The 12,275-nt window shown below is 39.8% G+C and overlaps 1 protein-coding gene across 5 annotated transcripts in view; it reads right to left on the reverse strand.

The window, feature by feature from the left end:
* Positions 1-12,275, reverse strand: part of LOC124170701 — a 27,806-nt gene continuing 15,531 nt past the window's right edge. The window contains exons 1-3 of one of the 5 annotated variants that reach the window (XR_006867539.1): positions 11,010-11,360; positions 10,032-10,539; positions 1-827 (exon numbers count right to left, since the gene is read on the reverse strand). Coding sequence is in view for 1 of the 5 variants with exons in the window: in XM_046549606.1 (XP_046405562.1) it covers positions 814-827 (14 nt within the window). In the remaining 4 variants the exon portion in view is untranslated. Of the gene's footprint in view, positions 828-917; positions 1,318-10,031; positions 10,540-10,796; positions 11,361-12,275 lie in introns of those variants that run through there. The other 4 variants (XR_006867538.1, XR_006867537.1, XR_006867540.1 and 1 more) reach the window with 4 other exon arrangements.

The following is a 12,275-nucleotide window of genomic DNA, read 5'->3' on the forward strand; positions in this document are numbered from 1 at the left end:
TTAGATAGCCAACTAAGTCATCAAATTTTAATGCATCCCTAGGTACATTCAATGAAATATAACTTGGCTTTGGCATGGCATGGTGATGATGTGACGATGCCTTTGATGACATCAATCGTGTGATGTGTAAGACAATTTGGCCATGCAGGGAAAAATCACCGTAACACACCGAATTAAAAAATCAAAGCGTTCAATTAATATTATTTAAGCTAATATAGTTCATCGTGAATGACCTACTGCTCTTACACAATTTTTCGTGCCATTGCATGAACAGGATGCGTGACAACTAACAATTTTGATTTTACAAAGAGCAAAGGAACAAAATTTGGAACTTGATCACCTATTGTGACATAAGAACCGTGAAACTAATAATATTGCCTCATAGGTTGACGAGAGTGAATAATGTTTTTGGATATCAATTCCATAATATTGATCCATTTGTGATAGTTGTAGTTTTATCATATTTATCTTGCATGTGACGTTATCCAGCACTGTGTCATGTGGTATTCTAACAACCTGGGGTTGTACATTCAGCTTCGACAGTCTCTCCAGCCCTTCGTTGTATGCCGTTATCAAGGACTTCCTCTTCTTCTCAAGCATTTTCAATTCGTGTACCATTTCTTCGTACTCTTGGATATCGGAAGCCATATCTGATGTACCTCTCCGCTGTCTTCCTCGCAGCTGGGTTTCACCAGCTACCATTCTTCCCAGAAATCCAGTTCTGCCTTGGTACTGGTTTCTTTCCTCCATGGATGAACGGCAATGGTTTGGGAATGATGTCTTCTTTCTCTACCTTCCCATGCATTGCCGTAATCAATGCGATACGTCTGCGAAAAAAAGAAAACATATTGTTATGGATAATGTTTAGCTGATCTCTAAGGTATTATGAGAATTAAATTTTGTATCGTGTCGGTCACCTAGAAAGTCGCAACTCTTTGATAGAAAATTAAGATAAGCTTCGACCAAAAACATCCTTTCCATGTATTTCTTTCTCTTTTAAGTTCAGTGTAAGAAAACACGAAATTTGTCACCCAGTTTCCACGAGTTGGTAACTTCATTGCATTTTATGGTTCATTTCTTCGTTTTTAGGAGATCATAAATTGAGTTATCGCTAGTGGTGGCGGGTCCAGGATAGGGACAAGGGGACTAGGTGCGGTCCTGATGGGCCATTCCCAGCAAGGTCGCAGCTAGGAATTAAGGCTGGGGGGGGGTTTAGGGGCGATTAGAGCTTAGGTGTGTGGTAATCCCGCCAGGATAAGCGGGAGGTGCGGGGGCCCTCCCCCAGAAAGTTTTTAAGTTAAATGGTTCAAAGTGTTGAGTTTTATGACTTTTTGAGGGATATTTTATTAATCCTTACACTCTTCTAAAAGTAAATTAATCAAATTAAGCATAATGGATTAAAACTAAAAGTTTCTCTCACACGGAGAAAAAACTTTGTATAAGTTACCTTCCCTATGCTGTTGCAGCAAAATTCGTTTGTCAGTATAGTGACAGCAAAACTCACCGCAGCCTGAGCAAATGGCGTTTGTTGCCTCTGCTCCGCCAAGCAAGCAATAGTCATCACAATGGAAAAGGTAGAAATGCACTTTACCTTGACGATGACTGCAAATCTATTTGTTTCTTAAGGAAAATAATAGCTTGCCTTACAAACGCATTTCTAAGAGTTACAAATTCAAGGTTACCAATAGCATTTGCACCTCAGCTGTTGGTCGCCTCCTCCAAAAAAAGCATACCAACTTTACAGTTACCTTCTAACATTACAGTTTGAAACAGCAAAAGCGTAGCCTTCAAAAGGACGCTCCAAATATTCATCTACGCCACAGAACGGTGCCGAATCAGGATGGTGGATTCAACACTCTTGAAGAGGGTAGCTCCTAAGGTTACAGCACCAGAAAAGTTTGGCGCTGCAACCAGAGAAGTCGTGCAAGGCAGTTATCCTTGAGACAGGTTCACTGACCCATTGAATCAGGAGCAGCCATAAACGCATCAACACCCAAAGTGAAAAGGTACTCATCAAAACTCACAGTTTGTGCAACATAACGATCATTATACTTTGTTTTGGAAAGAAAGATTGGAGTGAATAATAATAATAATATCTTGACATGAATTAAGACATTGCAATATTTCCACTGAGTTTTATTACCAAGTCTTGAGATAAAGTTTGGCCTGGTATGCTATGCTAGCATTACGAATATCTTGTATGATGTTGGGCACGATATGGTAGAAGTACCACGTCCATCGTCAGAATCGGCCGTTAAAATAAGAAAGAGAAATAGATGAGAGGGGTTTCCGTGCCATAACTTTCGTTCAAATACTGCTATTTTCAAATGGCGCACACGATTCAAAAGAGGGAATATGCCATGCACACGATCAGAAGACTCGGAAGTGGATATTAGTCACGTGCGGAGGCAAGTTTCACATTCACACCCCAACTCTCCGTTGTCGTGTGATTGGGCACATCCAGTCCACGGGATGGAAGAAGTTTTTCAATCGCTCTCTTCTGCTGAATGCTGAGGCCCCATAAATAAATCAGCCCTCTGCCTTGGATCGTGCTCACACGATTGGGGGCATTGAGTTCACCCCTCTATATAGTCCGACTGCCGACAATTGTCTGAGGACAGCCACAAGGGCATAGTTCGGGGTATGGGGTGAGGTTTCCAGGTAAGAATGGGAAACGCACACGTTACTTGTAAAAAAAAGAATGCTTCCATGAAGAGAGGAGGCGGAAGGGACAACGACCCTGTTTTGGTGATTCGAAGGAAGGGCTTGTTTTGGTTTTTCGGGCTTGTTTATTTGCTTCATACGCATGTGACAACTGTTGTATGACTAGGCGAGAGCGTGAGGTGCATTTTGGGGCCAGTGATTGGCTGCAATCCGTGCTGGTGGAGGGTTCTACAGTCCTCCTATTTGCTGTGTCATTGGGCAACTCTCGCTGGCCGGACTGTAGTCAGAGAGTTTTCTGGAGAGCGATTGCGATAATATTTTACTTAATTTACAAAACCTTCAGTTCCTCAGAAAGAAATAACCCTGGGCGGTTCATATGCCTACGATAAAAGCATCGCATGGGAACGGATTAGCGAGGATGCATGTGCTGATTCACAAAATTCGGAATGGAGTATTATTTTTGACATACAGGAGTCTTATATAGGAGCTTTTAATCATTGCCAAGAGATTCAAAGGATCTGATGTAAGAAATAGTAATTTTTAATTGTGCTCGCATAGTACATAGCCACTGAGGGTAACCCGCATCTAAGTTGAGCCATTAGTTTAAACAAATTTCAGGGAATGTGCAGAAGTGCGTCACAGTTCTGCTGATATGATGTGAAATTTTGAATTATTAAGAAATTTGGAGAGTACGAAGAAGAGATATTGAAGATTCACTATGATTGGTCTCTAAGAAGATGGCCTCTGCTATCAGCACAGAAATTCTGATTTTAAATTTTTTTTACAGTTGATTACTCGGCGGTGCTGAGTCCTCGTTCGATAACCTAAGGTTTATTGTAATCTTACACCATCTTGGTGATAATTGTGATTTTCCTACATGGCAATAGCTGACAATGTCTTGATCAAACTACATTCCGATGCACATATGAAATATCGAAATAACATCGCTGGATAGCATGCAACGGCAGGTAATGTTGCCCTAGTTTTCCATAAGTCGGAAATCAATGTAAGTGTGCCAATCTAACTACAACAGTGTTGCGCTTTCAACTTTCATACCTCACACTGGAGGAGATGCAGGGGGTTTCACTACGATGTTAACTCCCGCACTTTAAGGCCTGGTTACACGGTACATTAACACGAACCAGTTAATGTACATTTGGATACGTTTGTAACAGAACATTTACGAATGCATTAACCAAATTAGAAGAGGTTCTATTTTCTATGCATGCATTTTGGCGTTCATTCTTGCGTTAATAACGTTAAGACATTACACCCGTACATGCTAATTTATAATTCGTGTAACCAGGCCTTAAGACTTAGCCTATTATATTATTATAGTGATGAAGCCAGCCACAGAGGATGGGGGGGAACTAACTCCCTCTCCCACTGTCATCTTCCTCCCACTCCCATCCCACTGATAACTGCGAATAACAAAAGATGAAGGTAAAACGGGAGCAAGCAGAGCGTACTCAAGGCCATAAATCACATAAATGCATGGACATAACTGGCTTCAGGTGTTGTAGATCTGACACACATCTTGTATTTTTAGTTTAATGAACAGATAATACAAAACATAATAGTTAATGATCGCTCAGAGGTGCATCACCCTCGAGAAATATCTGTCGTAAAACCGAGCGTACACAGTGGAAGGAACTTTTTGACCTTGCAAAATCCGATTTATTTTACATGTAACACATATGCCAATTGGCAGTACAAGGACTATCACTCGCAAAAACGCCATTCTCGTAAAATGCCATACCAGCAAAACCGGGCTTCCACTGCATAAAGAAATGAAAAATTGAATAAGGCATGAAACTAAGAGGGAAAGGGAGGCTTGGTGGAAAAGACAGTGTGAGGACATGGACAAGTTTCAGAAGGAAGGAGAGGTAGGCACTTTGTACACAAAAGTTAAGTTGCTATAGAACAGAAAATGAGGCCAAGCAATGTATAAACATAAGGCTAAAGACAGAACGATGCTAACCAAGTGAGAAGAGGTACAGAGTAGAGTAGAGTATCTGTATGGTGGAAGGAACAGGCCGGAGGGATTGACTTTAGAGGAGGGAAGTGCAGTGGAGGAGGATAAATATATGGCCAGGGGATCTTAGATGCTGAAATCTAGAGAGCCCTTCATTACATGAAGGCTAGGAAAGCTGTGGGCATGGAAAAAATAGAGTGTGAGCTTCTGAAGAATCTATGTAGGGAAAGTAGGAAGGATTTATCAAACTAGTACCAAGGAACTATGAGGAGGGATGTTGGCCAGAGGATTTTGTGAAGACTAGGACGTGCATTCCTGTTTGGTGGATTTCAAAAAAGCATTTCATAGAGTGAACTGGGTAAATTTAATGAATATTCTCAAGAAGATAGGCTTAGATTAGAGGGATAGATGTAAGATGTAGAGGGAACATTTGTAATGCTTATACGGCCCAGGCTGCATAAGGGAGAATAAAAGAGGAGGAGGAACGTGGTGGATATGGTGGGTGTGGAGAGACAGCTTCTGGATGAGATACGGAGAAGACAGAAGGTACCTATGGACAGAGCACTTAGCACTAAGCTGGGAGGGGATGTTGAAAACAGGGTAAGAGGGTAGAATGTTAGGAAAACTTGGGAGAGGAAGGAAACGAATAGGTTTATAGTAGGGATGGGTCGAATAGTAGATTTCTCGAATTCGAATATCAAATCATTGCTCGAATATTCGAATACATCGAATTTCGAACACCTCAAATACTAAACTATGAATGTGAGAATGTTTGACTAGGTCGCATATGCAGCAGGAAACCCAAGTAATTGTGATTGCCTTTAAAGGATTCAAACAGCTGATTAATGGAATATTTTAATTTTATGTAAACAATAGGGTAGTTTCCTTCATTAAAAAAAACAAAAGGCATTGATTGCGATTCGGTACCCACAATTACTGTATTCATAATACACAAATTACTTGGTTTTAGAAATCCCAGTTTAGACAAATGTTAAATGGTCAATTTTAGCTGCATTTGAAAAAGGCCAGATTGGTGCCCATGCGATGCCGCTCCACGTGACGCCACAGGGACCTAGTTGTTGAGGAACTATTTCTTTTGTTTGTATCCATGCGCTCACTCCGGCCGGCCAAGGGAGTCAGTCTCGTGGTCAGTCAGCCTCGCGCAATCGTCTTGGGTGGACGTGTGGGACAGTTCCCAATCCTTTCAAGATCATTTAGTTTACTTTGTGCTCTTCTTACTAGTGTAATTTCATTAAAGGAATCCTGATAACAAACCAGCATTTAAATTAATACAGTCCACTATAATTCAATACCCAAACATTTTGGTCCTTCGTCAGCGGATTCTTCTTGAAAAATTACGCACACGCACTGCGTCGTAAGAATCGAGCCTTTAGTTCCCCTTATCATCCCAAGCAGCTGGCCGCGAGGGGAAGTGACCAGCCCGGACTGAATGCCGTGCAGAAGAGACACGCAGCCGCCTTCTATCTCCGCTATCGCCGACGATATACGCGCCGTGTCGAACAAGTGCCGACTCAACTCAACACCCCATCCCTGTTCGTGTGGTGCCGCACTCAAATCAGAGGCTCATCCAAGGTCAGATCCTTCCATTCCTAAACCTTTTTAGTCATTTTCCCATATGATGGATTCAATAACAAAGGGCAAATTAATAAAGCAAAGGGGCGTGATTAAGGGAAAATTAACACGTGCTCTCAACTACGTCAACTCATTCTCCGTGAATGATAAGCTAAAAAATTTACATGCTAGGCAAGCCAAACTTAGAGAAATATGGGATCAATACGATGAAGTCCAGTTACGCTTAGAAATTGAGGATGAGGAAGACCATGGCGCGGACAGAGAAGATTTTGAACGCATTCATTTTGAAGTCGAAGGGAATATTATGACCATAATTAATTCCCAGCCAATAGTGAAACATGAATCTTCGAATAAATCTGAGCGATCGAGCCAATCCAATCAAAGTGAGACGCCAGATATGAATAACATAAAATTGCCACGCATAACACTGCCTAACTTCAACGGAGAGTTAGGAAGCTGGAATCAATTCAGGGATACATTTGAAAGTCTAGTTGTGAATAATCAACTACTTTCTGAGGTACAGAAGTTCCATTATTTACTATCTGTGCTAAAGGGTCAACCAAAAGAGCTAATTCAAAATCTACCTGTAACATCAGCTAACTTCAAGGTGGCATATGAAATCATCTGTGAACGATACAACAACAAAAGATTAATTGCAATGCAGCATGTCAGAGCTCTACTTACGTTACCAAGTGCTCACAAGAATTCGGAACCAGAAATTAGACAATTAATTAATCAAGTGGTTAGCAATAAAAATGCATTGGAAGCAATGGATCTACCCATTCCTATTGGAGGACTTGCTGATTTCACAAATGATTATGGAAAGGTTGGACAAAAATAGAAAAATTGAGTTCGAATGGAGGTTCGATAACCATGATTTTCCCAGTTTAGAAGATTTGAAACAATTTCTGGAGGGAAAATGTCAAACTCTGCAGTTAGTACAGGCTGAAAAACCAAATGGTAGTGAAACGGAGGATAAGTTTAAACAAAACAAGAATCACAAGAACTTTAAGCAGAGTTATGTAAACACCATCACTGCATGTGTAGTGTGTAAGGGATTGCATGCCTTATTCAGATGCAATGAATTTATTTCAATGAATGTTCAAAGACGAATTGGAATAATCAAGCATAAATTGTGCAACAACTGCTTAAGAGGGAATCATTATGCAATGGAGTGTAAATCGAAACGCTCATGCTTCAAATGTAATCGACATCACCACACCTTGTTGCACCAAGACAAGCCACACCACGTCGAGTCACCAAGAGTCAATTCAGAACAGACAGGAACAGGTCAGGATCAAGAAACCCGTGCTTCAGCACAGCCTCACCTGAGTTATTACACAATGAGAAGAAAATCAATATCGCAAGTATTACTGAGCACAGCCGTCATCCAAGTCAGAGACAAGACTGGACGGTGGGTCAATTGTCGAGCCTTACTTGACAGTGGCTCACAAACACATTTCATTACTGAACATTGTGCACAACTTTTGGGAATACGAAAGAAAAGAAACCATATCCCACTACAAGGATTCAATAGCATCACGTCATCAACCACTCACAGTGTGGACACAGAAATCAAATCAATAACGACTGATTTCACTGCTAAATTGAATTGTGCTGTACTTCCAAAAATTACAGGCAATTTACCAACAACACTCATCTCTGCAAGAATCTAGGTTTGCCAAGAAATATTCAATTAGCTGACCCAAGATTTAATAAACCACAAAAAATCAACATCCTAATTGGAGCAGAACTGTTTTGTAAGTTACTGTTGCCAGAGCAAAAGACCAGACCTGGACCATACCCAGTTCTTCAAAATACAAAATTGGGTTGGATCATAAGTGGAGAGTATAAAACAGATCAAGACCAAGTAAATCAGACTCAACAACTAACTTTGCTTGCAAGAAGTGATTCCATGCTGGAACAACAGTTAAGTAAGTGGTGGGACATCGAAGAAATGGAACAACCAGTTCATTCTAAGGAGGAACAGCTTTGTGAACAACATTTCACAATTCATACAGTACGAGATGACAAAGGCCGCTTTATTGTAAGACTACCAACAAAAAACGGCATTGAAAATCTAGGAGACTCTCGAGAAACGGCACTGCTGAGATTTCACCAAATCGAAAGAAGATTGGAAAGGAACATCGCCTTGAAGAAGGACTATACGAACTTCATGCAAGAATATGAAGAGCTTGGACATATGATATTGAGTACTGAAGAAGGAGGAGTCAAATATTATCTTCCACATCACCCGGTGTTCAAGGAAGTAAGCTCTACAACAAGACTACGAGTCGTCTTTGATGCATCTACGCGTACAACCAATGGAAAATCATTAAATGATATGCTACTTGTCGGACCCACAATTCAACAGGACCAATGGTCTACCACCATGAGGTTTAGGTTTCATCCAGTCGCCTTGACAACTGACATATGAAAGATGTATCGTCAGATACTGATGCATCCTGAAGACCAAGGACTACAAAGGGTCCTGTGGCGGAAAGATCCAAATGAGGATCTACAGGAGTATAAACTCACCACAGTAACTTACAGCACAGCAGCAGCGCCATTCCTGGCAGTGAGATGTTTGCAGGAATTAGCAATGAGAGAACGAGAAAACTATCCCGAAGCAGCAGAGGCCTTGACAAGAGATTTTTACGTGGACGACGGTTTAACTGGATCAGATACTCCAGAAAGTGCAATCAAACTACAAAGGGAACTACAAGAATTATTAGAACTAGGAGGATTTCAACTCAGAAAATGGTGCAGTAATGACAGGAAGGTGTTGGAAGCCATTCCAACGCAATTAAAAGAGCTAAACCATTCGTTGGCAGATGATGATAGTCAGATGGTGAAAACACTAGGTTTGAAATGGCTACCTAAATCTGATCAGTTTGTTATTGTGAATTCAATCCACAAACCTCTATTGCCAGTTTTGGATTCATACTGCACGAAAAGGAAAATTCTCTCTGTAATATCATCAACATTTGATCCCTTAGGATTAGTGAGTCCAATCACCATAACCTTCAAAATATTCATGCAGAAACTGTGGCAGTGCAAATTTAATTGGGATGAAAGATTACCATGTCAACTATTACAAGAATGGTTTTCTCTATGTAAACAGATCCCAGCAATGAATGGCATTATGATTAATCGTTTCGTGCTAACAAGAGGTTAAATAAGATCGATTGAATTACATGGATTCTCAGATGCTTCTGAGAGAGCTTATGGGGCATGTATTTACATCCGATCTACCAATCAAAACAATGAACACACAGTGCATTCTTGTGCTCAAAGTCAAGGGTAGCGCCCATTAAACAAATAACTCTCCCAAGATTGGAACTATGTGGAGCATTACTACTATCAAGATTAATGAAGAAACTGCAGAAAACGCTCATATTCATAAAATTGACAGCGTACATCTATGGACAGATTCAACAGTAACCTTGGCATGGGTGTCTGGATGTCCGACGAAATGGAAAACATTTGTTGCCAACCGAGTGGCTGAGATACAGAGCAGTACAAAAGACTGGAAGCATGTACCATCTCAAGACAACCCTGCTGATCTTATTTCCCGCGGAATATCTGCCGAAATGCTACGTGAGTGTTCCTTATGGTGGGCGGGTCCAGATTGGCTGAAACAAGATCCAAGTAATTGGCCGCAGGACGTAAGGAAGAGTGCTTTGACGATATTCCCGATGAGAGAAATGCAATCATTTGTTTAAATGCATGCAAGGTTGAAAGGCTATTCATTCATAATTATTCAACCTTTACCAAATTACAGAGGGTAACAGCCTACCTGCTGCGATTTGTTTCAATTGTCAACGGAAAAAACAGCATTCCTCTGCATCACTGACCCCGCATGAGTTGAAGGCAGCAACAAGAAAACTTGTCAAAATTGCACAAGTTGAATCATATTCATCTGATATGACTTCATTAAAGGAAAACAGCGTCGTAAATGGTAAGAGTAAACTCAAGCAGCTACATCCTTTTCTAGATGGTGAAGACATATTGAGAGTAGGAGGGAGATTGCACGCTGCAGAATTACCATACAATTCTAAACATCCTATGATACTTCCACCAAGGCATCATATCACAAAATTGCTAATTGAATATGAGCACCAGAGACTACTACACGCAGGACCTCAGCTGATGATTGCTTCACTTAGAGAAACCCTTTTGGATACATTAAATGATTAGGCCAGCAGTCAAGGCAGTGAATTCAACACGAATTATCACCCCATCTCCTCGTGCAAGGCCACAGATTCTTTTCTGATATCACTCGATGTGAAGTGCAGCTCACACACCTAAAATTAATAAATAAGAAAATAGCAACTAAATTACTGTCATTTCATTTTCAATTTAAGGCATTTCTGAACGAGAAATATATCTAATGACTTGGCTGGAAAATATAGGAGATAAATATACATACCTCAATGATTTTTTTTATATAAAACTAGATATAAGCATAAGATAATTTGAGATGATGAAAGCCGGACACAGTTAAATTCCGGTTCATTGCACCACTCATGATTATAAGAGAAAAACGCATATTTTCACTCACGGCGGTTCATCCACACTACTTAATAACATATACAAGTTTCTGACGAGACTCGATGAATTACTCATCATTGCTTTCCATGCAACTCATTAAGTGATCATTCAAAGAAAGTTATCAAAAATCCTATCTTTGTGTGGATATGTTACAAACATTGAATCCGCAATCATCTGACAAGCAAAAGATTTGTAAAAAAATTTCAATATCTCCTACCATCACCTGCTAAATACTTCCTTAAATCGATGCGACAGATTTTTTCTATGCTACATTAATTCATCAATTATATTTATCGCTTCCTCAAGTACAGTAGAGCGATAGATACTAACAAAAAATATCAGCTGAAAGACGATTTCGACGATTTGCGCCTTTTGCATGACGTTTTATGAAACAATGGAACGGCCGTTATTCGCGCTGTGTAAACGGGAAATTATGATCATACTATTGTGGTGTAAACGGGAAAGTATAGATGTGACCATGGTCGACACTTTTGTAGTGTATATGATAGGCTAACTCTATACAAATTGCGCAGGATGCTATCGGCCTCTCAGCTGTTGACGTTGTGTGATGTTAATATGGATGGACCTCCGTTCACCCTCCCTAAAGTTAAGATAAAAACTACGGTAGGGTTGAGTTATTCGAGTGGTTGTATTTCGTATTATAACAGCTATTTATTAAAAGTAATCGTGAGAACTAATAACAAGGCAAGGGATACGAGAGATTATGCTCGGAAATATATTTAAGTACTGCGATCGACGACCCAGAAATTCAGACCAAGAAGGAAATACCGTTTAGTTTACCGCTTAACCCATTGGTTGTTTATATAGAAAAGCACCCTATAAAATTTATTGACTTAGAAATAAAGAGCGGCTTTAAAATAAACATCATTTCACCTCCATGAATAACCTAAAAAATTAACATGTTAAAAAGTAATGCGTTATTTTCTAGCACCTTTCGCCGCGGTATTTAAGGAGAGAAAAAATTTATGACGCTTAACAACATTTATTTAAAATAAAAATCAGATATATACATTTTCCGGTAAACATTTCATATTGAAGAGGTCAAACAACATATCAAACAATGTCACAAGGCATGGCCATCAAAGCATAAATATTACTCCAGCAAGTGGAATAAATAAAAGCTGCCACAGGTTCTTAATTTCAATTTCAGCCGGAAACAACCTCCATAGATCGTGCCATTTGAAGTTCACCGATGAACCGTCACCAGCAACAGCTATCAGTTTCACAGGCACCACATTATCTGATGGAAAAATTTGACGAAAAAAACATGATCAGTACAAATGTAAGGGCTAATTAGAAAACTTTATGTGATATTACAAAAAAAACTAGTCTTAACATTCTATATATTAGACAAATAATGTTTAAAAAATATGAAGCCATAAGGAAAATAAATATATTGTCAATCTAATATTTCTAAACACCAAGACCAGTATAATGAAATAATAATGACTTCCGAATTGGAGAAATG

Source organism: Ischnura elegans, chromosome X (assembly GCF_921293095.1).
Source record: "Ischnura elegans chromosome X, ioIscEleg1.1, whole genome shotgun sequence".
Lineage (NCBI taxonomy): Eukaryota > Metazoa > Arthropoda > Insecta > Odonata > Coenagrionidae > Ischnura > Ischnura elegans.